Source organism: Haemaphysalis longicornis, unplaced genomic scaffold, assembly GCF_048455015.1.
Source record: "Haemaphysalis longicornis isolate Haplotype H1 unplaced genomic scaffold, Haemaphysalis longicornis Haplotype H1 scaffold_1, whole genome shotgun sequence".
In the NCBI taxonomy this organism is placed as follows: Eukaryota; Metazoa; Arthropoda; class Arachnida; order Ixodida; family Ixodidae; genus Haemaphysalis; species Haemaphysalis longicornis.
In genome coordinates this window covers 189,697,916-189,725,193 of record NW_027526203.1, presented here as the reverse complement: position 1 = coordinate 189,725,193, position 27,278 = coordinate 189,697,916, and the positions used below count along the sequence as shown (strand labels likewise).

The 27,278-nt window shown below is 44.8% G+C and overlaps 1 protein-coding gene across 3 annotated transcripts in view; it reads left to right on the top strand.

The window, feature by feature from the left end:
* The window catches only part of LOC144140195 (phosphatidylcholine:ceramide cholinephosphotransferase 2-like), a 301,789-nt gene extending 275,108 nt beyond the window's left edge, over positions 1-26,681 (top strand). For 2 of the 3 annotated variants that reach the window (XM_077672287.1, XM_077672288.1), the window contains exons 4-8: positions 5,184-5,786; positions 13,588-13,705; positions 15,712-15,868; positions 18,926-19,101; positions 26,515-26,681. In XM_077672287.1, the coding sequence (XP_077528413.1) occupies positions 5,287-5,786; positions 13,588-13,705; positions 15,712-15,868; positions 18,926-19,101; positions 26,515-26,664 (1,101 nt within the window). In that variant the 5' untranslated portion in view covers positions 5,184-5,286 and the 3' untranslated portion in view covers positions 26,665-26,681. Of the gene's footprint in view, positions 1-4,690; positions 4,841-5,183; positions 5,787-13,587; positions 13,706-15,711; positions 15,869-18,925; positions 19,102-26,514 lie in introns of those variants that run through there. The other variant, XM_077672289.1, reaches the window with a different exon arrangement.
* Positions 26,682-27,278: the final 597 nt, after the last annotated feature.

Here is a 27,278-nt window from a genome sequence, read left to right as displayed (position 1 = left end):
GATGGTCAAAATTAATCCGGCGCGCCTCATCGCCTGCTTTGCGTCGGCGCGTTAAAACCCTACATTCAATCAAAAGTCTTCTGATAGAGTCGGTGGATTGGTCGCAAAAATCAGATATTTTAGCGTTAATGTGAGCATATACAAGTCAGCATGCGATTTGCAAAAAAAAAAAAAAACTTTTTAAACGTGAGGTGGTTCTTATGTTCAATAAGTCATACAATTTTATTAAATACCAAACACCTATTCCACATAGTTTCAACACCACCAAGAAGGGTGTTCATTATTCCAACCCCTTTTTTCCCACGTGTTAAAGCTACAAATTAGGGTGTTGGGAAACTCAGAAAAAGGGTGTGAAAGGCCTCCAACTAAAAAAAAGGGAGTACTTTGGAGGTATATTTGTACCCGTTTACCCGGGTGGACTTGAGCAAGAATATGAATTGGCATACTTTATTACCAGCGGAGCCTTTTAAGCTTCAGCTAGGTTCGGTGGCGTTAGCAAGAAAATACCGAGAAGAGAAACTGCGCCGCCTGTAAAGTGTGCACCACCGCAGATAGGATATTACAACAGCTAAACCGGCTTCCGCGCCTGTTCGAGTGTGAGCACAAGGGGCGCATGCGTATGCGCACCTTTTAGTATACCATTTTAAAGGTAATAGTCCTTAGGATATTAAAACGCGAGAAAATTGGCGCTCCTTGCACTAGGGGTGCAAGGCTGGAGAAACAGTGGATCTGGGGGTCGACCTTGCTTGTTTCCCCCTTGGCTATCAGTGTAGGGGACACAGAACAGCCTTGTAAAACCCGGCTAAACTTGGCCTCACCCCTCAAGTCTTAGCTTATACTCGGTGACAACTTAAGAACGGCACCGGAAGTTGCCGCTGTGCCTTATCACCGTAGCCGGATGTTTCTCCGTGCGGCGCAAGTAGGGCGTTACATGGAATATTTTGAACATGGCGTAACCCGTTCCCGTGATTTTTTGGACTTAATATGCTTATAAACGACTCCAGTGACGACAAACAGACTGCGTGGCACGAGGCAGACGATATCACGCATTCATAGCAAACCCTTTTCAAAACGCGCGCGCACTGACGTCACGGGTCCGGCGCTTTGGCGGAGTGATACACTACATGAGGTGGTGCCGTTCTTGAGTTGTAACCGAGTATAGTCAAGAACATCGCAAAACCTAACAAAACTTAGCAAAGCCTAGCAAAACCTAGCGACAGTGGAAGAAGCTAGGTAGACCCGCAACTCCGCTGTTTTTTTTTTTTGTTTTTTTTTGTTTGTTTTTGCAACTTATTACCTATTTCACACCCTTTCAACACCCTACAGAAAAACAACGGTGTTGCAGTCGGTCAACACCCTTTCTGCCACACAAAAAGAGTGAACCTAAGAAAAAGGGTGTAATCACTTCGCAAAACCCTTATTTCATTTATACCACACCTTTTTTACCAATAAGGGCGTAAAAAAGTTTAGTGTGCGCGCTCGCTGAAGGGCAGGCAACCCTGTAAGAACGACAACGGGAGCGGGCCCGTCGACGTGCGCGTGCTGGGAGAGAATTGGAAAGACAGGCAAAACGACAACGGCGGGCCGATAAAGGGGTTGGGCATTTGGTTTGGCAGGTATTTCGCAAGGGACCCGCCGCGTTGGCTCAGTGGCTAAGGCGTTGCGCTGCTGAGCACGAGGTCGCGGGTTCGATTCCCGGCCGCGGCGGCCGCTTTTCTGATGGAGGCGAAAAGCAAAAACGCCCGTGTGTACGAGATTTCGGCGCACGTTAAAGATCCCCAGGTGGTCAAAATTAATCCGGAGCCCTCCACTACGGCGCGCCTCATCGCCTGTGTTGCGTCGGCGCGTTAAACCCTACAAGTAAATCAAATTATTTCGCAAGGAATTGGTTTACGATTTCGTTGGGTTGGACACGCTTCGCGTGTTCCCCTGTTCCCGGTAGAGGAGGGTTGGTTGTTTAATGCGAAAGCATTAAATGCCTTTTTACGCGAGATCCTGACGTCGGCGTGACCGAGTGATAGCTCCAATAATGGTCTACGGCGCAAAGAGAAGTGAAGAAAGGAAAATTGGTTGAATTTGTGCCTCAGATTCCAACCCGTGGCCTACGGAATGCAAATGGAGCACGAATCTCCCACACTACGGCGCGTTTACCAAACTAAAGGTGGACCTTGTGAGTGCTGGGTGACGTTCGACTAAGAAACGTGAGAGACGCGTGCTGAGGCGTATACATGAGTTGAAATAAAATGTATGACTTTCGCATTATTTTGCACGGGATAATCTACAGATTTATCTTGCGTCAGCCTGTATTTTTGCCGCTTCTGCTTCCATCGAGGCATATTATGCTTGCCGTAATAAATGACTTCACATATAGTGACACACTACTTGCTATGAAACCACGGTATTTTATTTTCTTATCAGCAAATAGTAAGTTGTGGCCGAATGGTCCCGATTGCCATCTGGATCCGTACTTCCGACAAGCGCGTTTGATTTTTCTTTTTTTCCGAATTTGTGCGCGCAAACGCAGAAATTTGGAGGTTGGTGCTGCTAAAACAGGTCTGCACGACATGCAGCCCTCCTAGAAGTTTTGTGCGGTCTGCGAGCGGGCTTCGAAGCCATGCGGACGTTTAAGTATGGGCCCATTAGGACGTAGGTCCCGCAACGAGGTCCCATAAGGAATTCATAAGGACATTGCGACCAGTTGGTGGCTTCCGCATGGCATGCGCCTCTATAAAAGGACGGTGGAAGCACGTCGTCATGCTTCCCTCCCGACGGATCATAAAAGGTTGGGCAGCCAGTTTTTCTCCTATTCTCAAGCTCCTAAATTCCGACATAAAAAAAAATAATCCCTCACAGTAAGCGAGGTTTGATGCATGACCAAACCACGAGCGAACAGAAGCAAGTTGCTGGATGCAATCGAGCTACCTAGAAGCTTCCCACGTAAATTCTTGTACGTAAGCTCGAACCACGATGGGTAAAAAACGAAAAAAAAAAAAAAAACGTGGTGCGTGGGTCGAAGCGCTGGCACACAGTGACGTCAAATTAAAATACTGCTATCAATGTCAGGTGCATCGGAAATTCATCTGTAGCGGCGTAAAAACCCGTAAATATGCTGCTTTCGGAATCTGTTGAACCGCTTCGAGTTCCTGAAGGTCATGTTCGCTTTGTCTGTTCGTTCTCTGTTGTGTTTCGTCGTTCTTTGCGCTGTTTATTCTTTAGATATTTTTGCTTTATTTATGTGCGCGAAGTTTGAACAAGCCACGGGTTGTACTATCGCCGTGTAGGTATTTTCATAGCCTCTCTCTCGGTGCAGGTGAAACTCTTGTATACCCTGTGTCAGCTTTTTTATCATAATACCTGTTCTACACGGGCGTTTGAAAAGACAATTCAGTCAAATGCCATTCGAACTGGAAGTAGTTCTGCCGATCCACACGACAATTCTCACAAGCAGTTGAAAGTTTCCGCGTTCGCCAGCCGTGTTTTTGGTGTCTCCACTGCTGCCCCGTTTCGTTCTTGGCAAAAATTTAATTGTAGAGTTAAAATGAAAAAAAAAAAACGATTATTAGTGATGGAATTGATAACAATTTACAAGCGCGCACAAAACATGCACAAAATAGCCATCTTTTTTTCGCATTTCCGGTGTTGAGAGTACCAAGTTACCTTGTAACCGTAGAGCGAGTGACAGAGAACGAAAATAAGTGAAAATTATGAAGATCGTGTTACTAGTAAAACATGTAGTTTTACTCTTAAATAAACGTTCTTGTAATTACGGCATGCAGAAACTGCGCCCGAGAGTACGACTGGTGGCGTTTCAAAGGCCTTTGAGAACCTCAAAGGTTGTTGGTGGTGCTCCTTTGACTCAAATGACATTTCAACCAAAACCCTTTGAAAAACGTCGTGTAGCAGCGCAAAGGTGTCATTCCAGTCAAATGACATTCGACTCAAATGACTTCGAAGCGCTCGTGTAGCACGGATATTATGTTGCAAGGTGCACCAGCCAGGTACGCTCTAAGCTTTATAGTTTTCTTGTGCTGTAAAATTACGTTTGTACCCATTCAACGCAGTTCGCGTCTCTTCTGACTACAAAAACTGCGCACACATTGCGCTTTGTTGACTCATAGGAGGCGGTAACGAGCCTCTGAAATAGAAGCGTTCGATTTACAAGAGTCGGGTCTGCCCAATAATAGAACAACCGCGGGTTGCCTTGAACCGAATGATCTGCCACTGCGCAGTGCGTGCGAAGAGGCGTCACTTGCGGCCGAAGATTTAAGCGATACAAAATTGCGCGCGATCGAAGGTCTGAAAATAACGGGAGCGAGATTGATTCGAGTCGTCGCGAGAGGCCCAGTTTTGACGAAGGTGTGCTTGACTCGGCTTCACTCTCAGCACAGCGTTTGCACCAAGCTGCGCGTGGTAAGATAACGTTGGAATAGGACTTGCGTTCCTTTTCCACCTTTCACGGCTCTCGTGGCGCACGCGTTGCGCTCGTTTGTTTTAACTGGCGAAACAGCAGTTCAAATTGAACCGCGCAAATGGCGACCTACCGACGCGCAGCCTGTGTGCAAGAGAACGCAGTCATCGTTTTTATTGAATTTTTTTAGTATGGTTTGTAAATTGAACATAAAATTTTTACGGACGGTACTGTATAAAATGCGTCGCAAGATGATAATTTTGTTTGCGTGAGACCAATTGGTGGCCTTTATTGGCGGAGGCGCGATTCATCGCTGCGTTTTGACTGGTAAATCGAGGGATGCGCGCTACTAAAGTGTCTTGCAAGCCAGACCAAGTCTGCGCACGAACGGAATGCTACACACTCCGGGCGTAAAAGGTCAAAAGAAGAATTGTATGTTTCTTTTTGTTTTGTTTTTGATGGAGCTTTAATTGAAGTCGCCTCTCATGCCTTTGCCTTTGAGTCTGTTGTAAGCGAGGTCAAAGAGCGCGTGAAAAGAGGCCGGAGTACTGACCTGCCTTGCCTGCTAATTGTCGCATGTGCGCCGTACAGCCACACTAAACACTCTAGAGCCTGGGCAATCAACTTTTGATCATTCTGTGAAAATTGGAAGCACTTGTTGCAGTTGTACTCCGCAGCTGTGCTGCACGCTGCAGCCAATGTGGAAACGCTGTCGAGAGCCGACCGCGGAAGACTGTGAAGGAAAGTTGCACGTTGCGTTTGCCCTTCCGTGCAGGCAGCAGGCGTGCCAGCAGCGACGGGGGCGGGCCACTGAGTGCGTGCTCGGTGCAATGCGTGGAGGCGACCGCTGGCGATAGGCGGCGGCGGGCCGGCGCCCCATGATTCAGGTGATGGACACCACGTTGTCGGCGACGGGCGCCGAGGGCCAGCCGTTGCTGTGCAACGGCGCGGCCTCTGGCGCCTCGTCCGGCGTGGGCGGCTCCTCGGGCTTGCACCACTCGTGGCCCGACCACCACGCCGGCGGCGCCGACGAGTACCGCAACCGGCACGACAAGAACGGCGGCCTGCTGGCCTGCGACACCGTCATCAACCTCGGCACGGCCGCCTCGCCCGTGGAGCGCAGCGGCGAGCCTCGGCTGCTGCAGGAGAAATGGAAGACCCTGGTGGCCTTCACCTTCCTCTCTGCCAACCTGATCCTCAACCTGACCTGCCTGGCCATCGTGCACGAGCGCATCCCTGACCGCACCAAGTATCCGCCGCTGCCGGACATATTCTTTGACTTTTTCCCGCCGCTCGACTGGGCGCTGGACGTGTCCGAGTCCATCATCATCTTCTGCATCTGGACCACGCTGGGCCTGCTGCTCATTCACCGGTACAGGTACGTTGCGCCGCACTGAGCGTTACTTTGGCCACGGCATTTATTTATTCGTGAATAAATAAATGCTGCAAGCATTTTCATGCACGTTTTCTGCGTTAGCTCTTGTCGATATTTCAGCTTCCTTCCAACCAAAATTTCTGAACCTTGGCTGTGCCTACTGCCAACTATTAACCTGAAGAGATTTGCTTTTCCCCAGCTCCTACTGAAAAGGGCTAGTTGAGATCCAGCAACAATATGGACAATATGTTGCCATCACTGCTTTGTCCCAACTCTTTGAATTGTATCAGCAAAGCTGGTTTCTAAATTGGGTGACCCGTGTGCAGTCTGTAGGGACACCACTAAAAGTCTCCTAGCGACTGTTTTCATCCCAACATTTGGTAGAGCAGTGAGATCGAAGGGCCACTTTTCTGCAGTGCCAGATACGACCAAAGTGTGAGAATGCCTTTTTTGTGTGCGTGTGTACACCAGTGACAATTTGTTTTTGCAAAGACAGCATTGAAAAATGGCTTATTTTCTATCAAAGTAAATATGAGTATGGCATCTCATTGTTCTTTGCTTTTATTTTTCGGATGATCCATTTTGTACACCCGCCCAATTTTTTACCAATATCACGGGAGCGTCGACCGTTTGGTCAATCAGCGCCGCGTGATGGAGTGATACGGCAAACTCTGCGAGAGTAGCCGCATGCACACTAAGCAAAGGCCGCTGCTGCCCTCACCTGTTAGGCTGTTCCAAGAGCAGAGGGCCGCCCCCAATTTTTGTTATTCGCTTATCACACTGCCAGCCATATTCGAAATTTTTCTTCAAGACCAGGCACGTGGCCCTAACTGAAAACAGAGTAATCAGTGTCGCCGAACGATCCTTGCACTGAACGGACCTTGCGTTCGGCAACGCTGATTACTGTTTTCAGTTGGCGCCACGTGCCTGGTCTTGAAGAAAAATTTCGAATATGGCTGGCAGTGTGATGAGCAAATAACAAAAATTGGGGGTGGCCCTCTGCTCTTGGAACAGCCTAGCAGACGACAGCAGCAGCAGCCTTTGCTTACAGTGCGCATGCGGCTACTCTCGTCGAGTTTGCCCTATAACTCCATCACGCGGCGCTCATCGACAGAACGGCCGATGCTCCCGTGATATTGGTAAAAAATTGGGCAGGTGTACATGCATGACCACTGTGCACCGCATGACCGTAGACGAGCCTAATTTCGTACTTGCTTTACTCCACTCCATTCACTTGTTCAGTTCCTGAATGTTCAACGTCGTCGGGCTTGCTAGGAACCTATTTCTGATCTGTGATATCTATATGCAATTGTGTGAATGTTGCTTCATAGTCATAACTTTGTAGTCTTCATCTTCCATGTTGTTCACGCTTCAAATGGTATGCACTGGCCTCACAGGTACAATAAGTGTTCTGTGGCAAAGAAATATGAGGGAGTGCTGCCCTTAGTTTATGTGGCTGCCACAGGAATTGCAGGCGTGCCTGAAATGGCCAGAAAAGTTGAGTGAATTAAGAAAACATGTGGTTCACAGGGAACTCATGTTCTCCACATGCCTTCAGCAGGTTTTTCTTGAAAGCTAAACTGCTCGGCCTTGTCCTGTTACACTGATTTCGAAGGCGTGCACGGTACGCATGGATATCCTTAGATACATGCATTGTAAAAGGCTGCAGATGCATATTGCTGCCTTAGCGTCAGATATTTTGTCTGTGCAGTGCAGTTGAAGTAGTCTGCAATTTACGTAGCAGTTCCCCCAGATGGAAAGATTTCAAATGCGCATATATTCGTTGTTTGATCAAGTGTAAAAAAAGTCAATGCATGAGATTATTAGTCATGCATGCAGCTATGAAAAGAATAAGACCTTGCACTAGCTAAACTTGCAGCAGAATCACGCAGCACTCCAAAACCATGAAACAAAGAACAGAAAGCAGGCTTGTATGTAAGAAACGACTCATGTCAGTGTACCAAGGAAAACCTCAATTCTAAGCTCTGTCCCTGACAGTAGCGAATCAGCATTGCTGTCTGTAATGCTTGTAAGGCCAGCCTTTGAACCTGGAAGGTTGAATTCCAAGAGAATTTATGTAGGAGATGTAGCACTCGACGACACACAGCTCTTGAAATTAAGCCTGAGCGACAAGTCCGTTCCAGGTTCTCTTTTCTACTTTTTTTTTAAGGGAATACAGATGGAATGGCCACTGTCACATGAAAGGCTTATGAGGAGAACTTAAAACTTACCCGCTGTAGTGGCTCAGTGGCTAAGGCGTGCTGCTGAGCACGAGGTCGCGGGTTCGATTCCCGGCTGCAGCGGCCTCTTTTCTGATGGAGGTGAAAAGCAAAAACGCCTGTGTGTTCGACATTTCGGTGCACGTTAAAGATCCCCAGGTGGTCAAAATTAATCCGGAGCCCTCCACTACGGCGCACCTCACCGCCTGCGTTGCGTCAGCGCGTTAAACCGTACAGTCAATCAAGTCAAGAACTTAAAACTTTTGTCTAGCTTGTGAATGAACTTGGCACAAGGGTAGCATGTGTGCTGCCTTCTTTTGGTGGTGCTAGTGTTTTCATATAAGCGTCATTGCGTGTACATACCAGGTTTTATTGTTGCGGGAGGACAAACTGTTGACCGAGCCATCGAGGAGAAAGGCAGACCATATGGTGGACTCAGTTGCTCCCCTGTACGTAGCACATCGAGTGACTGTTTGCTTTCAGTGAGAGTTGTAGAATCTTCACCCAAGATTTAAGATGCTTCTGTGACCACTCAACATTTTTTGGAGTATAAAATGAAATAAGTGACAGAGAATTACTTAGTTATAAAGGTGTAATGAAACTGGGTCGGGACTGTTTTTTTTTTTTCTCTTTCTGTTACAAAGCTGTGTCCACTGCTTTCTTAACATATGTGGCTGTGGCTGGGCTAGAGAAAGCAATATTCCGATCTACTGTCTATCTGGTTGGTGTTACTTCTTGGGAAAGAGCCGCATATCCTGACCTTTTAACTTTCGGAAGGAGTAGATCAGCAAGCTGGGTTTAACAGGAAAATGTATAAAATAGACTGTGGTACACTATCTGGAGTTTAATTAGAATGCACCCATTCTAACTGCATGGCTTAAGTACCATCACCTGCACCAACAAGCTGAATATTGCAAGCTTAAGACACACTTTGCTTGGCTTCTGCAGTGAAGAATCTCTTGAACAAGCTTTGAGAGGCCTCGAAAAGAAGTTTGTTCAAGGGAAACTTCATTGAACTGAAGCTAATTGTCATAGTGCATTATTGAAAAAGCAGAAGCAAATTGAAACCCAAGTTGTTGGTTTGTAATCAGCCTGGGCGGCTGTTTTTTGGATAAGTCTGAAAAGCAGTAACACCTGCGCACATGACAGTGGGAGCGTGATCAAGAGTTACTGGTCCTCCTAGTTATTCCCTAGCCCTCCCCAGCGTGGTATGCCTCATAACTTGGCTGTTCTTTGGGTGCATGAACAGCAAGTTCAAACTTCCCCTTATACAGTGGACTCCCATTAAGACGAACTCTGTTAAAAAGAACACCATGGTTAATATGAACAACATTTTTGCTCTCTTGTAATGTCCACAATGCAAAAAACCTCCGCTAAGACTAATTTCTGATAATACAAATTTTTATGGTCCCTTCATGTTTGTTTTGACGGGAGTCTACTGTAATATATATATGAAGTCCTTAGAGAATTTTTTTATGCGTATATGTAATACCACACAAATTTCGTATTTCTGCTTTAGGTGAGTGCACTTCAGAATACCTCGTAACAAAATCCCATGACAATCTTGCTACTATGCACATGGGGCTGTGAAAAGTAAAAAAAAAAGTATACAAAAAAGCATAAGAACCAAAAATTTAGCACAAGTCACCACAGCTTTTGTGTACTGTGCCTCACTTCGTAAAAGCTTTAAAATTTTGTACTTGTAACTTTGCAGGTGCTCAATGTCGCATCATGAGGAACAGCTGAATTGTACCGGATGTTTTAGACATATTTGGCCTTGCTTGCTTTCTGTTTGTTTTTTGCTTCTCATATTTTTTCTAGTTCTGCTTTTTTGTGCACACTACTTCTGACAGCGTGTCAACATTTTAACGCAAAAACCCCCGCTGTCCCGCCAAGCTGCCTCAGTGTGACATGTTCCCAATTGGCAGTTCTAGTGTCCCAATTACCAGTCATGAAATGTCTTTAACAGTGAGCAACCCATCTCCAGTTTTTTTATTGTACATACATGCATGAATGCCTTTAGCTCAGGTAAAAAAAAAAACTAAAGTGGTTTTGTCAATTTGCAAGTTATGGGAATCGAACCCAAACCCCACTCACTGCGTCCAAAGTGGGAACCATAACTGCTTGGTCACGATTCCTTGCTGATGAAATGACATGCCAGATTTTCTGTTGAAGTTTCGGGGCCTGTTATAATTAAGAAGTGAGAAATAAAAATTCATGGTGGCTTGTAGATTTCGTTGCAAATGGAAACAGCAATGCCAAAAAAAACCGTTCTATTGCTGCCCCAGGATCGTGCTCATACACTCACACGTACGATACACTATTGAGGAGGATTGGCATAAGATGGACAGGCTAATTCCTGGCTACAGAGATTTGGAGGATCGTCTGCCCCAGGTTGATATGCACACACGGCATATGCCAGCCCTGGGGATCGACCAAAAATGCATGAAATCTATGTGCCATGGGTTCTGATCACCAAGTTTGCTTCTTGCTTCTTGCTCTTTTGCTTCTTGCTTACTTTTCTAAACTGCATGCTTGTAAGGTTGGTTTTTACATTTTGTGCACCAAATAACTTTCTCAGGGAAAGATCGACTGCCATTTCTGTGCAGCATAGGGACTTCAAATGTGCAAGTGTGTTATTCCATAGTGGCCACAAGAAAATTATATGGAAGCTGTAAGGTTGATGTGTGGGCTAGTTGCTTCCACATGACTCAGGCTACAGTGCAGTAAAAAACACACACAAGGACAAGAAAGGGACATAGCAGTGCTAATTCGAACTGATAGTTTATTAACCTGGGAAACATTTATATGCATGTAAGATATGGTAACACAACAGCTTAAAAGCAGATAAACAAAGCTAAATATAAAAACGCAGTACACTTAATCCGCCTGCACTACAATCCAGCAGCACATTGAAGAAATCATAAGTGCGTACTGAGGTTTGAACAATGCACGGTGTTTGGCTGGTGCGGGCAGAAGTGCCAGCCAAACAACAAGAGAAATAATTGAAGCGGAAGAGATTCTGCAGTTCAGTGATGACTGCATCACGGTGCCTTGTATCTCCCTCACTTCCCGCGAAGGAACTTGCATACCTAAACGAAGCACATGTTGGCACTGGACGGCAACAGCACATGGATTAAGTGTGCTGTGTTTTTATCTTTGTGTATCTTTATCTTTGTCTATTTGCTTTCAAGCTGTTGTGTTACAACATCTTACATGTATATAAATGTTTCCCATGTGAGCAAGCTATCATTTGGAAGTAGTGATGCATATGTCCCTTTTTTTGTCCTAGGGTTTTTTGCTCTGCTGCAGATTGAGTTAAAAAAAAGTGTTTGTATTTTAGGTGTTTTTTTTTTATGGCTGAGATTTATTTTTGCAAAAACACTGGGGAACCATTTTTCAGAAACTTTCTTTGGTGCAGGACTGCAGTCTGAAGACAGACATATTAGCACTAAAAGACGGGACACATGATAGGAACACACAGGACAAGGCTAGTCTTTATCCTGTGTATTTTTATCTTGTGTCCTGTCTTTCAGCACTAATTATATGTCTTCATTATCACATAACCACCTAGCCAAATTTTTCGCCATAGAAGTCTGAAGACGTGTTTGTCTGGGTGACAGCAGTGCATTCAATGCATGCTGCCCTTAGGTTACTTTCTTAGCAGGCCTTCAATTTTGCCTGACTCAACTCTACTTGGGCTGTTGGAGTGCATTCAGTATAATAAGAATAACAAGGCTGTTTCTCCTAACTTGGAAAAAGCTTAAAAAGAAAAGAAATATTGAATTTTAGAGCAACAAACTGAATAACAACCCTTCCTTGGGAAGGGGTTAGAGCACGGATAAATAACTAATACTATGCAGAAAAAAAATTAACAAGGCTGAAATTTTAAATATGATAACAAATTAAAGATTGTGGTATGATCAAATTTCAACGAAAACTGCTGTGCTGGGTGGGTGTCTTTGGATGCTCTAAATCATTGTAACTGAGAAATGTAGGTACCTAATCAAAACAAAAAAATATAGCGATATGGTCCACCTCACGTTAATGAAATATTCAGCAGTCAAAAAAGTGGGTGCCATGCTCATGACCAACTAAGAGACAGAAAGCAAAAAGGCCTACATCACTTATTAAGCATAACCCATAACCTCGGCAAGGAAAGAGAAACATTAAGAAACAGACAAGTGAGTTCTTGCCCACTGGTCTCACCCACCATGGTTGGTTGAGCTCCGTTTCCAACTGCCTACTAGTAGCAGGCAATGGTTTACTCTTGTGTGCTCCCCATGCATGCGCTATTGTCTTGACAAGGTCTCTGCAACGTGACCTTGTCAAGGGCCACACAAGGCCATGTGAAAGCGCTTTAGTACTCTGAAAAAACGAGGCAAATAGCAGTATTTTTTGCATTAAGTATAGCAGGCACACCAGAAAGAGTACCAGGATTGAGGTAAAGACTACAGTTTCAGCATTGCGTTTGTGTTTGCTAAAAGACAGGAATAGTTATGCAAAACTCTGTTACATTTTGACTGCATTTTTGCACTCTATGCCACTTATAAAAAGCAACTAACAGTAGTGTGATGCATACCGGCTGTAGGCCACCTCATGGCTAATGGGCAAATGTGCGTGAAACATTCGTGACTGGGAAACAAGTAGAAAACATTTGCCAAAAGATGTCTGAAGCTTTAATGTGTAATTCTGTAAAGACCCAATGAGAAATTTGTTCCTGTTGTTCCTAACATTTTTCTTTTGCTCGAGAGCATTGTGTGTGCTGTTCGCTCAGACCCAGCTGGAAAGTGCATATTGCCAATAATGCCTGGATGGGAAGCAGCCTGATCTTTGACAAATACAGAAGTGAAGACTTGTCTGTATTTATCAAGCTCGTGATATCCAGATATGAAAGCTATTCACCAATAATGTATGTCACTTCTGACCTGCACATTGTTTAGTAGTTAAGTAAAACAGTACAATAACGGAAACTAAGCCCCATGTGGATGCTGTAGGTTTGAAGACATGTGCAGGTTTGAATGAGGTAGCTTTTATGCTTTAAGTCAGGGGTCAGCAATCTTTCGAGGTGGAGGGCCGAGTTGGATGAAGCCGACACTGCAAGGGCCGGATGGTAAATCGGTGCGGTGGGGGAGGTTTTTCTTGGACCGGTAAAAAAAGAAAGGAAGTGAAGACGTTATCTGGCTGCGTGTGAAGATGGGGGGCAATGCCAGCTTGAAGCAATCTTGCTTTGTTCTTGGCTAACCCCATTTGTGATTAAAATTGTCATGTCAGCCTTCAGGTAGGAAGTGACAAGGGAAGGATGGTTCTGATGTTGGGCCAGGGGCCACGTAATACTTCCCCGTGGGCCGTAGGTTGCCGACCCCTGCTTTAAAACATTCATGTGGCTTAAAGCAGGAATTGGCATCCCCATCCCCATGTGGAGAAAGCCGTACCCATGAGGAGAAAAAAAGTGCATAATGTATTTGTGGCAATTTTAACCCAAACAAGTTGTCCCAGGCTGTCTACTGTTGAGTACCCTGAAGGTCTGCATGGTGCTTTGGAGCTTAATTTTTTGTTGTCTTCCTCTCTATTTCGCTTTGCAGGTGGATTGTCTTGCAACGCGTTTTCTTTATCATGGGTCTTTTATACCTTATGCGGAGTATTACAATGTTTGTCACTCAAGTCCCTGTTGCAAGTACAACGTATGTCTGTTCTCCAAAAGTAAGTTATGTGTTTTCTTGTTTTCTTTCTTTTTTTTTTGCTTAAAAACTGTTTCAAAAGCAATGAAAATGTTGTGTAATTATGTTGATAATAGATGATGCATGGCTCTTGTCTAATTTGATTTGATGACCCTTTCATTATGCATGCTATTGTCCAAATGTAAGGCGTCTTCTATGATAGGAGTTGCTTAGTGATACGAGGGTATACCCGTGGCTGGTGCTTAAATAAAGGGGCCTGTAATGTCAATTTCATTTATCGAGGGTATCTCTTATGAAGCTTTCTTGTGTTTTTGTCAAAAGTAGCCGATTTCTAGTCTGTTCTTCACTTTGAACGTCAATTTCATTGAATTTCTTTTTTACCATTGGAAAAATATTTCTGCTTCTGTAGGGGGCAGGACATTTCTTTTCCTTCAAAAATATTAGCTTCTAACATTCTAAAATGCTCAAAAATGAAGCTATTCGAAAGCCTGCTTTTAAGTATTATGTTTATCAAGCAGAATGATTTATCGTGGGCATCTTGTACGCTTGTAATAAGATGAAAAACAGGATGCAAGCAATTTGTTAGGTGTAAGCTGTCCCTTCTTTGGTGCACACTCTACTCTCTTGAGCTACCACTATGCCTTTTGGCTTTCCGTACATATTGCAAAGGTATCATACTTCCCTCGGTGGGGCTCTTGGTGGCGGGGCTGAGGTCATGTGGCTGGTAGGTAGTGACACAAGCTGCAGGGAATCCTGGAGCCAGATTATGAACAGGGCCTTTCCTTCTGTGTGAAATGACTCCTGAAGCTAAGCGGTAGTGAGCGCGAGCTCAATTTCAGGGAGAGTTCAATTCAAGCAAAGGGACAGGATCTCTCGACAGTGTGGCTTCCAAGAGCCCATCCAAGAGCCCATCTTATTGCATGGAGCTTACTCAGGGTGGGGAGCCAATACCTTTGGCCACAGCAATAAAGTGATGATTCATCAATTCACATCTGCAAAAAAATATCAAACCGGGTGATTAATTTGGACTAATGTTTTTAGTGTTGGCACGGCAGTTCATAACAGTTGAGTGGAATAAATTGATATCAGTTTTGCCCGCATCCCAAATCTGCCTCTGACAATTTAAAGCACATGCCACCAAGTCATGTTATAATAAACACTGGTGACTTCCCCAGCCAAGTGTTTGTCAGGATGTTGTTTCAGTAGAAGGCCAGACGAAGTTTTGACTGTGTTGATGTATGGAGGGTGTTGGAATGGTGTGTGTTGCTGTGATGAAGAGTTGATTTCACTGTTGGTGGAGCTGGAAGTGAAAAAAAACGGGGCACTAGTGTGATGCTCACTCACATGGCAGGGGAACTGCATATAGGTACGAGAAACCTGCAGTTGCATTGGCATTCTAAAGCATAGGCTGAATACTGGTGTATGATAAAAATTAAGAAGTAAAGAAGCTTCAGCTGTAACAAATTACTCAAATGGCAGCAGTTGGTGCTACGTACTTTCAGAAACACTTTAACTGTGCGAAAAGCAAAAACGCCCGTGTGTACGAGATTTCGGCGCACGTTAAAGATCCCCAGGTGGTCAAAATTAATCCGGAGCCCTCCACTACGGCGCGCCTCATCGCCTGCGCTGCGTCGGCGCGTTAAACCCTACAATCAATCAATCAACTTTAACTGTGTTGAAATAAAGGTTCAAAAGCATCAACGTCCAGTGGTAGTTTTTAGCAAGCATGGTGAGGAACAGGTTCAAGGCCTTCTGTTGAGAGATTGGAGCTGTATCTTAGTATACCCAAGTAATGTTGCCTTATGGGGGCTACGGGATAGTCAGGATTATAAACTGTTCATAATCAGTGATGCCTGTACTTCATATGCAGCACATTTTTTTACTCGACCTAAAAATGTGATTGTCACAGAACTTGCTTTCCCATAAATTATGCTGTGTTTCTCTATCAACATGTGATATCTACAGTGTGCTGGGATCAAATGAATTGAAAATAAGTTTGGTTTTGTGTGATTTTTCTTTTCCACCCAGGCAAATAGCACCAACCCCCTGCTAATAATGAAACGAGTTGCCCAGCTGTTGAGTGGGTTCGGACTGTCCATAAATGGGCAGCACACGTTTTGTGGAGACTACATCTACAGCGGGCACACAGTCATTCTAACCCTTGCGTACCTCGTCGTCAGGGAATGTGAGTGCTTTTTTTTTTTTTAAATCTCTGAATACTTATCGAGTGCGTACTCGGTCTTTCTTTCAATGCATATTTAGGTCAACACGGTGTTTACAATTTGGTGCACATGATCCTGGTATTATAGGCAAGGGTATGGCCTAGCAGTATGAAATTCAGCCAGCGTTTCTTGCCAAAAATGAAAATTAAAGAAAAAATTATCCAGGGTGTTGACTGGGGTACCCTCTGGTCGTAAACAAACTCGGTGGCCGCTTTTTTGAGGGGGGGCACAACTGATTCAGTGAAAAGGAATAGTGCTGCTGAGTACAAGTGCCTTGCGCTGCGTCTTCCTTGGGGAATCTGCAATATAACCAAACAAAAGGTAGTGCACTGACATTTCATACTTGCCTCATACTTTTGTATCTGATTGCCTCGCAACTTGAAAAAGTAAATCTACAATTATTTTCCTCTCCCCCCCCCGCACCCCGCTAAAAAAAAAAAGGCATTTTTATCTTTATTTAGAAAAAATTGTAGATGAGACTGTGGTGAACTTTTTTAACACTTCTCTTACCTGTAGTGATGATTTATTTTTGCTAAGCTTGCCCCAGAAAGTGCTAGTTTGCAGACTTGGGCTTCTGACCTGAAAAAATGTGAACCACAACTGTAAAAATTTTAATGGTTATTGTATTTACAGTACCATATAAACTTTGTGTAATTAAACATGCGTGTATTACAGCTGACAAAATTTTACCACTAAAACTTAAATAACAAGTAAAACTGAGACACTTATGATGCCAATTAAAAAAGAACATCTACCTCTTTTAAAAAACTCTGCATACAAGTTGAAGGGAGCATGTTGTCTTGGGGGAAAGGTTGCTTTCTTGTGCACCTGTCTGGTTTTGTTCTCTTTTTACTTCAGGGAGCAGCACAAAATAAGGCAGGGACAAAGACAGGACGTCAAGCACTGCGCTGAACTTGCAACTGATTTATTTTGAATGAAACAATTGTTTCATTCACAACAAATCAGTTGCAACTTCAGTGCAGTTTTTGTCCCTGTCTTATTTTGCGCTGCTATCTGTAAAGTGTGTACCAGCACATCCAATTTTCTGTGTGAATCAAATTTCTTTTTAACTCTTCTTTTAAACAGCCCACTTACATTGTGTAATTGTACTTGCCTTTTTCGTTTTCTTTTTTTCTTTTTTTTTCCACTCTGCAAGTAGTCAGTCAGGACTGGCTGTCCGTAAAAAAAAACAAAAGGACTGCCAGTCCTTGTTCCTCACTGGACAGCTTATCCAGTTTTCTGGGGCCAGCCTTGACTGTGCAGTTGTTCAATACATAAAAAAAAATTGTTTAAAAGCATTATTCTGGCTTTCATGGTTGCACCTTAAAAAAGAACCTTCCAGAGGATTCTCAGATAATAAGAAAGACTACTTTTGAGTGTTGTCAGTTCACTTTGACTGTGTCAGTCTCAAGTGGGGAATAAAAAGTCCAAGAATCTTGTTCGTGTTAATAAACTTATGACGGTGTGAACTAAACTAAAGGGGTATGTGATATATACCATGTTGGTTTCAAATAGGAACTTTGTTTTTGTGTGAAATTCTGTATTTAAAAGTCCTGAGAATTTTGTGGCAACTTTGATTAAAAATATTGCTTTGTTGATGTGAGGCAAAAGGTGGTTTTAATTATTGGCACAAATAAATTAGTGGAGTTGTGAATAGGCCTGTAATTATCATTGTCAAGAAGCAGTTGTGAACATTTTAAGCCCGGGCTTGACCAGTGGAAAGAAAAGAAGCCACTGTTTAATCCTAGACTTCAAACACTCACAACTTGAATAGGCTGGACTAAAGTCCAAACTAGGTATGTATGTTCGAGCCATGCAGAGTTACAGTATTTACTCGATAGTAATGCAGAGTTACTGTACGTATTTACTCTCTAGTAACGTAAGTTCTTTTTTCTAATTTTTGCAACCTGAAGTCGACCCTCGCGTTACAATCGAATACCGAAATTCAAGTTGCCTGAAAAGTGCAGTGATCGATGCTCCCAGCTATCATTAATGGCTGCAGTTTTGGCCATCTTGCGATATACGTTGGCAACAAGTCCCGGAGCCATTTGTACCCACTACAAGCCAAGAACAGCTCTGTTCGTGTTTTTTTTCCTGGTGGTGTGGCGGGGTTGACCTTTGCCTTTGTTTTTGCATCGTACCGTGTCGAGGCCTTTGTGGTTTTCGTTGCCCTCAAATGTTTCGGCCCCCTTGCGATGACAACGTTTTGCGCTCAGTTTGACGCCTGTTTCAATAGATGCACTATTTTAATGGCTGAAGAAATCGGCAATTCAGCTGCTGCCCGAAGACTCCGCGGCTCCAGTGGGGGAGCGCCTTTTCATGTGCAAACTTGACCGAAAAGGTTTGCGTAGGTGTCGCTACGGCTGCTATGTCGAATCGTATAAGCGTGTTGCTGTTCTGATTTAGTCACGGAACAGCGCTACCGGCACATGAAGGTCAGTGTTGAACTGGTATAGCTCAAAGCAGGCGATGTCGCTCGACAGATAGGCATCCCGCGAACGAAGTTGAAAGCGTCGCAGCTGGCCATCTAGTCAGTGATTGAAACATAAATGGCTTTTCCATGCGTCCGCTGGCCTCGCGTGACTAATTTGGCAGTTAATTTTTTGTATTTTGATGCTACAAAAAGTTCACCCTCGCGTTACTATAGCGACTTCATTTTTTTTTTTTCTTTCTGGAGGCAACGAAAAGTCATCCCTCGCGTTACAATTGTGATCGCGTTACAAACAAGTAAATGCAGTATCAGTTTTAAGTACAGCAAAGCGTATATAAAGTATGAGACGAGGGCCATCTATCATGTTTACTTGAATAAATGAAAGGTTTAGCCTGAGTTGGTTGGGACCTGTGCAGCATTTATTGAATAATATGAAGAGGTGCTGTAGTTAGTCTGTGAGTACATCTCTTATACATATGTGTGCTGCTGTGCCTTTCCTTTGTGTGCCTTTGCACGGTAGCGTAGCAGGGTCCTTCACACTTTGTGCTTTAAAAATTTAATTTTTTCTTTTGCCCTGGTGCTTGCGCAGATTCCCCCCAGCGCTGTAAATACTTGCACTTGGTCTACCTGGTCCTGAGTTCAGTGGGCATATTCATGGTGCTACTCTCGCGTGGCCACTACACCGTGGACGTGGTCATTGGTTACTACGTGACCAGCAGGGTGTTCTGGATCTACCACACACTTGCAAACAACATGTCTCTCAAGGTACGCACTGGGCTAAACTTCTGCTGACGTAGTATGCCACAAGGGATGGGGGTGACTGTCGTAGTGGTCGGGTGTCAAGTGTGAGCCAGCAACCTGCATTTTCTTTTCCTGCATTGCTCGTGTGCTGCCGTCTTGTTGGGAGTTCCCAAACTTGTCCTTTTTATAACTGATCTTTCCTTCAGTGAGTTTTTGGCTTAAAACTGTGGTGCAGATTTCATCGCTCCACCATTAATTTACAAATACACTCTTTTTATAATCTAATGACATGCATCAAATTAATTCGGACTGGGGTAGTCATTATGTTTGATGCTATCACTGACCGGTAAGTGTTGAACTGGGCACGTCCTATTTAAATGTATGCAAGCCGATGCGAGTGTTAGTCTCATTGTCAGAGCTTTACCCTAAAGGGCCTGTTGACCCATGGTGTGCCAGAACAATGCAACAATGCTTCACTTGGGCATATTGGCAGGCTTTTCCGAGGCACATGCCAGACTGTCAGTCGTAGCGTTAAACATGGCACTTCCGTGAGTGCTACTAGAGGCAGTTGGTAGTTTAAAAGGTAGGCATACGATTTTTGGGTTTAACTGCATAGAACTTCCCCTCTGTATTAAAGGAGTACCGACACTAAATGACACTAAATTTCTCGCTTTCGGTTTTTATGCAGTAAAGAATACCTATTGGTCCAGTAATTACAAAAATCAAACCAAGAGTGGTCGGCCGCCAGCGTAGAATTAATTATAACGCATTTATTCTAATCAGTTTCAAATTCGGTCTCTCGCTCCAAATGGCCGTTCAAATGCAGGACGGACAATGTGATGTCACGGTTTTGTGGCCGCAAGAACTGCTGGTGCTAACGTCAATCAAAAATCCGACGTCAGGGACGTTTGCCGCATCGTCTGCTACGATTGCACATGGTCCGCACTCACCTGCGCAGTTGACATGTCTTAATAAAACTTGATGCTGGGCTAGTTGGTTCGAGGTCATCATAACAGGAACAGGAGCGCCCGTCCTGTTTGTTTTCTGTCGTGTGTCTTGTTTCTTGAAGCGCTAACCTCCATTATGTAGTCGACATGTCATCTGAATCGTCGGACTCGGATAAGTCACTGCCACCCGACAGACAGACGGAACAACTTTATTCGGCCACAGATTAGGCAATTAGGCCGGCGACGTCTTCGCCGTCGTCTGTTTTTTAATATCGCCAAGGCTCGAACCGGCACAGACCGTGTTAGCAACAGCTTGTCGCCACTCTTCCAATCAATCTGATTGCGGAAAAGAAGTTCCACATGCGATAAAGTTAATATAGTGTGCTGAAAAATTGTGCTAGGGATTGTTATCAGCGCTGAATTTAAAAGCGGCGATCAGATATTTGCCGCCATGGTAAGCCTACACTGACCGGCAGTGGAGGTTCGGCGGTCCGACCCGCACTGCCGGCACCACGGTGTGGCGAGCGGCCGAAAGATGGCGCCACCTGCGCGGCAGAATCAAAACAGGCCACGGCAGATGTCTTGGTCACCGATCACTCAAACGGCAATTATCGCCAAAATAAAGTTCCACGTGCGAAAAAGGGGGTGATAGTGTGGTGAAAAGTTGTGTAAGGGATTGTCATTCGCAGTTGTACAGATAGCGGTGATCAAATATTCGCCACGATGCTAAGCCTAAAGTTCCCAACACCCAAGCTGACCAGAGCAACGCAAGCGTTGCGGGGCTGTTGAAGACGGCCCTCTTCTGAAACTCGCCGCGCGCGAGCGCGTTGCGTTTAGGTTCCTCTAACTTCTTGGTGGCCCCCAACACCGGCTTTCCCAATTATAAAACTGCTTAATCGCTTCCACTGTGCTTTTAGTGCAGCTCCTCCGTAAACTTTGGCTCTGCAGGTAGCAGCCGAGAAGTGCAACGAGCAAATTCTGCTCGCTGGCTTGGGCGACAGTTTTTGCGGCCACCGCCACGCACGAACTCAGTCCATGTTTCGCACTGCACATCGTCGTGTGGAAAATAATGCATCTCGATGTCGTCGTCGATTTGCTCAGACAGGATTCCACTGAGCAATACTTCGCATACCGCGAGCTTGCCATAGCAAAACTTTGGTGAGCTCGGCGACGTGCACAGGCCGCTCAGATAAGACACCGCAGAGTTTTCGGCACCAGTGCAAGGGAACACCATGCGCCGGCCACGAACTGAAGAGCAAAGATGTCGAACACGCAAAGTGCGCAAAGTTTACAAGCATCGCTCACAGAGGTACACCCACGCCTCCTGCCCAAACGAATACCACCTACAACAGCAGCGCAGGCTATCGTTTCCGGTTCCGAAAACGACTATATGACGTCATCCTGAACCGGCCAAACAGTGTGTCGTCATGCCGATAGCGATTTCGCTAATGCTGCCAATTTGTGGTAGCTCGCGGCCAGGACAATTAAAATTGATTTTCAATGTGATTCTGGCCTCGGATTGCTGCGAAAATTTTTGTGAGGCATCTGTAAAAACTACTGAAGCCAATTGTGTCATTTTTTAGGCGTCAAAATTTGGTGTCAGTACTCACAAGCTGTGGTAACCAGTACCTACAACCTTTTCAGAACAGAAAAGATCTAATGGTTTCTTTTGGGTGGGGCAACAGTTCACTCGCCGGATAGCATTTTGTCACATCAGGAAGCTAGCACACTGCATCCTACCGTTTGACGCTCTTGTGTTGATTCTTGTGGCTGTAACTAGTAGACTTAGTATTGCATCGGAGTGAGTTGCTTACAGTCACCCAATTGAGATGGTGCTAGGAGGCCAATGAACAGTAATGTGTGGCCACTGCAACACAGCTGTTGAGCTGGACCTGATCACTGGTAATTTGGTCATTAAATTCATTATGGGGTTTAACACACTAATGGTACTCAGGCGATAAGGCGCGCCGTAGTGGAGGGCTGCAGATTAATTTTGACCACCTTGGGATCTTTAACATGCACTGAAATCTCGAACAGACGGGCGTTTTTACTTTTCGCCTCCATCAGAGAAGCGGCCACCGTAGCCGGGAATCGAACCCGTTTACAGATAGCAGCACAACGCCTCAGCAGCACAACGCCTTTGCTACTGAGCCACCACGGCAGGTTGTCATTAAATGGGTTCTGCACTTGGCCCCAAAAAAGTCTATATGCACATTGCAAAATCACTCCACCACAAGTCGGTCCTACTCTTAGCACATGCCACAGTTGCCTGGTAGCTACGGTGCTAATGGGGTATGCGCGAGGTCATCGGTTCATCTCTCGGCAGTTGAGGCACTATTCCTAATTGAGGTACACAACGCAGAAGTACTCATATGCATTAGATTAGATATTGATGTATTGATGAGCATTAAAGAATGCTGGCTGGTGTGAAACATTGCACTGCCTCCCATTACGTTATGCCGCGTTGCCCAGTTTTAGCTTTTGCTAGTTGAACCCCAAATTTGAATCTTGCTCCCAGTTTTGCTTCCTAATAATAATAACTCTAGTAATCTTTAAAGAAGTCCTCCCGCCCCTCTATCACACATGCACCATGGTTCTGTGCTTGGTTATGTATTGAAACTGGGACCGGGAGCGAGGTGTGGAGGCCTGAAGGACACCTGCTCTCACCTGGCGTGCCCTGCTCCTTATAGACCCTTTGCAAAATGGCCCGAGCACTAGTGGAGGAGCAGTAAGCCATTCTAGCAACACTGTACACTGCCATCATGAAGGAAGTGAATACAGCGAAAATGCAGAAAACACAGAACAGCTAATGTCCGCCGCGGCATAATAATGGCATGCGATTCTGCTAAAGTTGTTTTTCCCATAACTGGGTGGGGAAATATTCTTGCTGCTCTTCCTTTGTTTGAAGAGCAGGATATTCTGGACTTTTATTTGACGAGGTAATCGACAGACAGACCTTGCAAGATCCTACAATTTCAGCATTGAATACTGTCGTCTGCGATGATGATCAGCAGCAAACAAATGCAGGATTTATTACTGAGAACCAATAGCCTGAACACTAGTCGTCAAGTTCTAATTGTGTTTATTCGATGCGCCCTTCCTTGTCGTAGTGGCAGCTGGCTGCTATCTATGAACGGACTATGAGGGGCCTGTTCTTTGCTGTGCGCTCACGCTGTGACTGTTCAAACTTTCTAAACCATTCTTGTAAAGGGCGAAAGCATACATAAAGACACTGCTCTTGTCTCCATGAAATGTTCCAAACAAACTTTTGTTGCCTTGCAGACAGTGAAATATTGTCCCTCATCTCTCTTAATTGGTGCGATCCATCTTTTTCCGTCTGTATGTCAGTTGGAAACGCGTGATAGGACTCATGCAAATCAGTTATGCAAGTTATAAACATGTGATGTATGTTCCACCTGTATCACATGAGCAGTACAATCGTACATTGCGTCAAGGGATTCATACTTGCACCGAAATTTATCGAAAAGCAAGGTTCTAATTCAGTTCGAGTACGGTGTGATCGCTCCACTGTATGCACCGTTAACACCACGAGAGAACGGAATTCGCATAATGTAAAGACAAAAAATAAAGTCCTAGACTGCATTCCCGATCTACTACTGTTGAAATGTCAAAACAAGCAGAGTGAAACAGGCCTGCAGGCTCAAATTTTCGGCTGCACCGACACAAATCTCCTGCCTGAACATTGCGTTGAAACTTCGGCAGTCGTGATCCACATGTGAAACTGTACCACCAAACAATTATATAAAAAAAAGGAACGCGGAGGCGTTTGTGGTTCACAGATGTCGAAACATCCATCAACGTGGGCAGAGCCAAGCACGAATGCAAGCTCGAATTTGCCTGCACCGAAACAACTCTTCTACCTAAATGTTCGCCGCTAATAACGGCATCAGTTGAGACCAGCACGTGTAACGCAGCTCTCAAGATGGTGTATAACGAAGACACATTGCCCTGGAGATCGCCTAATTAAAAGGGAGACGCTAAAGGTGCGCGTCGTACAAACCTTTCGCCCAGCATTACTGCACGTAAACGTACCACTTGCAAAAAAGCACGTAGCAGTGCGTGGGCATCGTGCCTTATAATGCTACAAGACCACTAGTAGCATGTACAAAATAACCAAGCAAACCTTTTTATAAGGCTGCAGAATGGTGAAGCGATGGGCCAAAACGCGTAACCGCAACGGCGTTCCTGTGCGACACTTCCTTTATCATGGTGTCGTCGCAATAACCACCAGGGTTGTCATCGCTGAGTGTTCAGTGTGGCCCGCTTTTCGCAAAGGGTCTATTCGCCCCGAGATCGAACACAGTCGGCCCCTGGCGGCGGCGGGACGAACCGCTCCTAGTGTGGATGGCGCTCTCGAGTCGTCTGCTTGTTCACGTTGGGTGCGGCGCAAGACGCGTGCTGCACACGACAAAACAACCAATATGTGTACTCGTTGGACAGTAAGCAATGACATAGTTGCCTCTGCTTGCGCATTTCCTCTAGAAACGCAATGATCAGCGGCTGTTGCGGGTTAATGCGCTGGTTTAATTCCACGAAACATCTTCGCCGGGGTCACCGCTTGGGTGTGAAATGTGTTATAAATATTGCTTCCACACATTGCACTTTTCGTATTGTTGAGTGCAGCCGTCTGCCATTTCGGGAACGTCGAAGGGGCCTTTTTGAAGGTGGCATAGTGATTATTTAAAGGATAAAAGTTTAGAACGCGAAACGGGTAAGAAGCGACGAGACCTGTGCATACGTGTGCAAATTCCACACCCTTCTAAAATTGCGCTGTGTCCTTATAGAAAAAAGAAACAAACAAAAAAATTTATACTGCACACAACCTGTGCGCTATCACCCATACATTACCGGACACGTATTTTACACCCGCAAGCTCCTGTGTGATCGTGTTCTTCCCGTACCTTTTCTAAAATAAATACCATTTTCGGGCAGTCATTTTTTATACTGAGTTGCTAATTTTACGTATTATTTTAAATACGTTTCTATGGATGCGCAAGAGTATTTAGTGGGGATTTCTCGATAAAATTAAGCAGTTGTGAGTTTGCGTCTGTCATGTGGCATTTCGTGTGTCATTTTCATATATATCATTTTCAAATCCCGACATGAATCACCTTGTCCAGAAATGGGTCTCACTCAACCTAACCAAATGCCTAATATCGTCACGTCTTAACCTCTTAAGGTGGACCGGTCTAAGTTTAAAGAAAGAGGAAAAATCGCGTAATATAATGTACGTTGTTGCCCACATGTGTGCGGGGTGTGTGCCATGACTGTTTTTTTTTTTTTTTTAATTTTTTCCCACAATGCTTGCTTTCAATACAATTTTGCAAAAGACGAGCCACAAATCCTGGACAATCTCGGACCAAAAGGGGGTTAATCAGTTTTGAAAATTTGTGTTGAAGTACTGCTTTTTCACCGCTACAGAACACGACGCCTAGCGTACTTTCGATTGTAAGTAATACTGATAACCAACGTTTGGCTTTTCGCGTTACATGTACAGAAAGCATTTATCCTTGCAGTTTTTTAACCAATCCTAATTAAATTCAAAGACAAAAGCGAGGTTCAGTTTACAACACAAAGTAGTTACCGATAACCCGTTGTGCTGATTCGCAACGAGAAATAAAAAGGAAGCATTTTACTGCATCTGCAACAGCGCAACTTCATTTGCCAGCTTTAGGGTTCGTAAGCGACCTTATACGCAAGAATGCAAACACATCTCGCTGTTGCAGGCAGCTGTTAGATTTTAAAGGGAACGGAAATGGTCAACAGAGCCGCCGTAACAGAAAATTTGTGCTCACTGTGAGGTCCCAGAAGATTGGTTTGCACACTTAAGTTTAAAAGACCCGTTAGATCGGTTACATTTATATTTCTGCGCTGATCAAAATTTAGTAATTTTATGTTGCCTTTTGAACACATCAAAATATCGTAAGCTCTTAGAAAAAATGTCGGGGCAGTTAAGTAGTGTTACCATTTCAGGGCATCCCACAAATGCAAGAATGCGTCATGCTACCACTGAAAGCGATTGAGATTGCCATTGTAAACTGAATTTAAGAGATCGAGACTTCATGATTTGTTCCTATTCATGCTTTTATTGAAGGCTCAAAGCCATAGTCTGGAAAGATCGAGCTTGCTACGAGCCACAGCGTGCAAGTTCATTGTCACAATTACAGCCATTCTGAAATTCTCGATGGGTCGTCGCTTTTTTGGCGTAGTAATGAAAACTTACTGCCGCTTCCATGCTATACATTGAACGTTGAGAAACCGAACTACAGCATACCACTCTTGTTTGTGCCTTTCATGCGCACATACGGCGGGAAAAGGCACGAAGCGCGCCCACAGTGTGCATTCTTACGGGCCGCTCAGCGGAGCATCCACACTAGCAGAGCGACGCTATCGCCACCTACATGTCGATCTCACGGCGAATAGGGTTTTATTATGGTGTTCATTATTACCCTCCTCTGTTTCCCTCCAGGTTGCCTCCCAGAACAACTACCTGTCGCGGTCGTGGTGGTTCCCGTTGTTCAGCTACTTTGAGAAGAACGTCGGCGGCGTGGTGCCTCGCCAGTACGAGTGGCCGCTGCCTTGGCCCCGCAGGTGGTTGCCACGCACTCGGATATCCTAGCACCGCACACAGGGTGAGAGGGTGTGTGATTTTCTCTCACAGGGGGGGTGCAAGGGACGGGACGCACGCAAGTCCTGTTACAATAATTTCGCAGTGCTGCCAGTCACCAGAGTTGCGGCAGTTGTGGTAGATTCTAATTGCGGAAAAACGTCCTTGGCTAGATTGTTTGCCATCAACTAAGCCCATGGTTCTCGTATGGGAGTGGGTAGAGGCATTCTTCAGTCCCTATTTCATCTCGCTCTCAAGGCCAGGGGTAATGTGCAGCCCCATTGCGCCGTGCCATGTAGCACAGTTGTAGCAGACGTCGGACGGCACTTGTGTTTTTCGGTTTTCTCTGCTCAACAAGCACCCTTATGTTGGCTCTTCCACATTACACCGAAAAAGAAAAGGAAAAGATATCCAAGCACAGAAAACATGCCTTAAGGGGAGACGTGGGTCTTGAAATGAACTTTTTTATTAATTGGTCTGTGATAATGAAAATCACTGTGCATATGTGTTTTGTCTTCCTCATTTCAAATATGTAATTAGTTTTCAAGTGGTATAATTATTTTCTGAGTTGTAAAGAAAACACTGGAGCCTAATTAAGTAATTTCTTACGGGCCTTTAAGGAACTT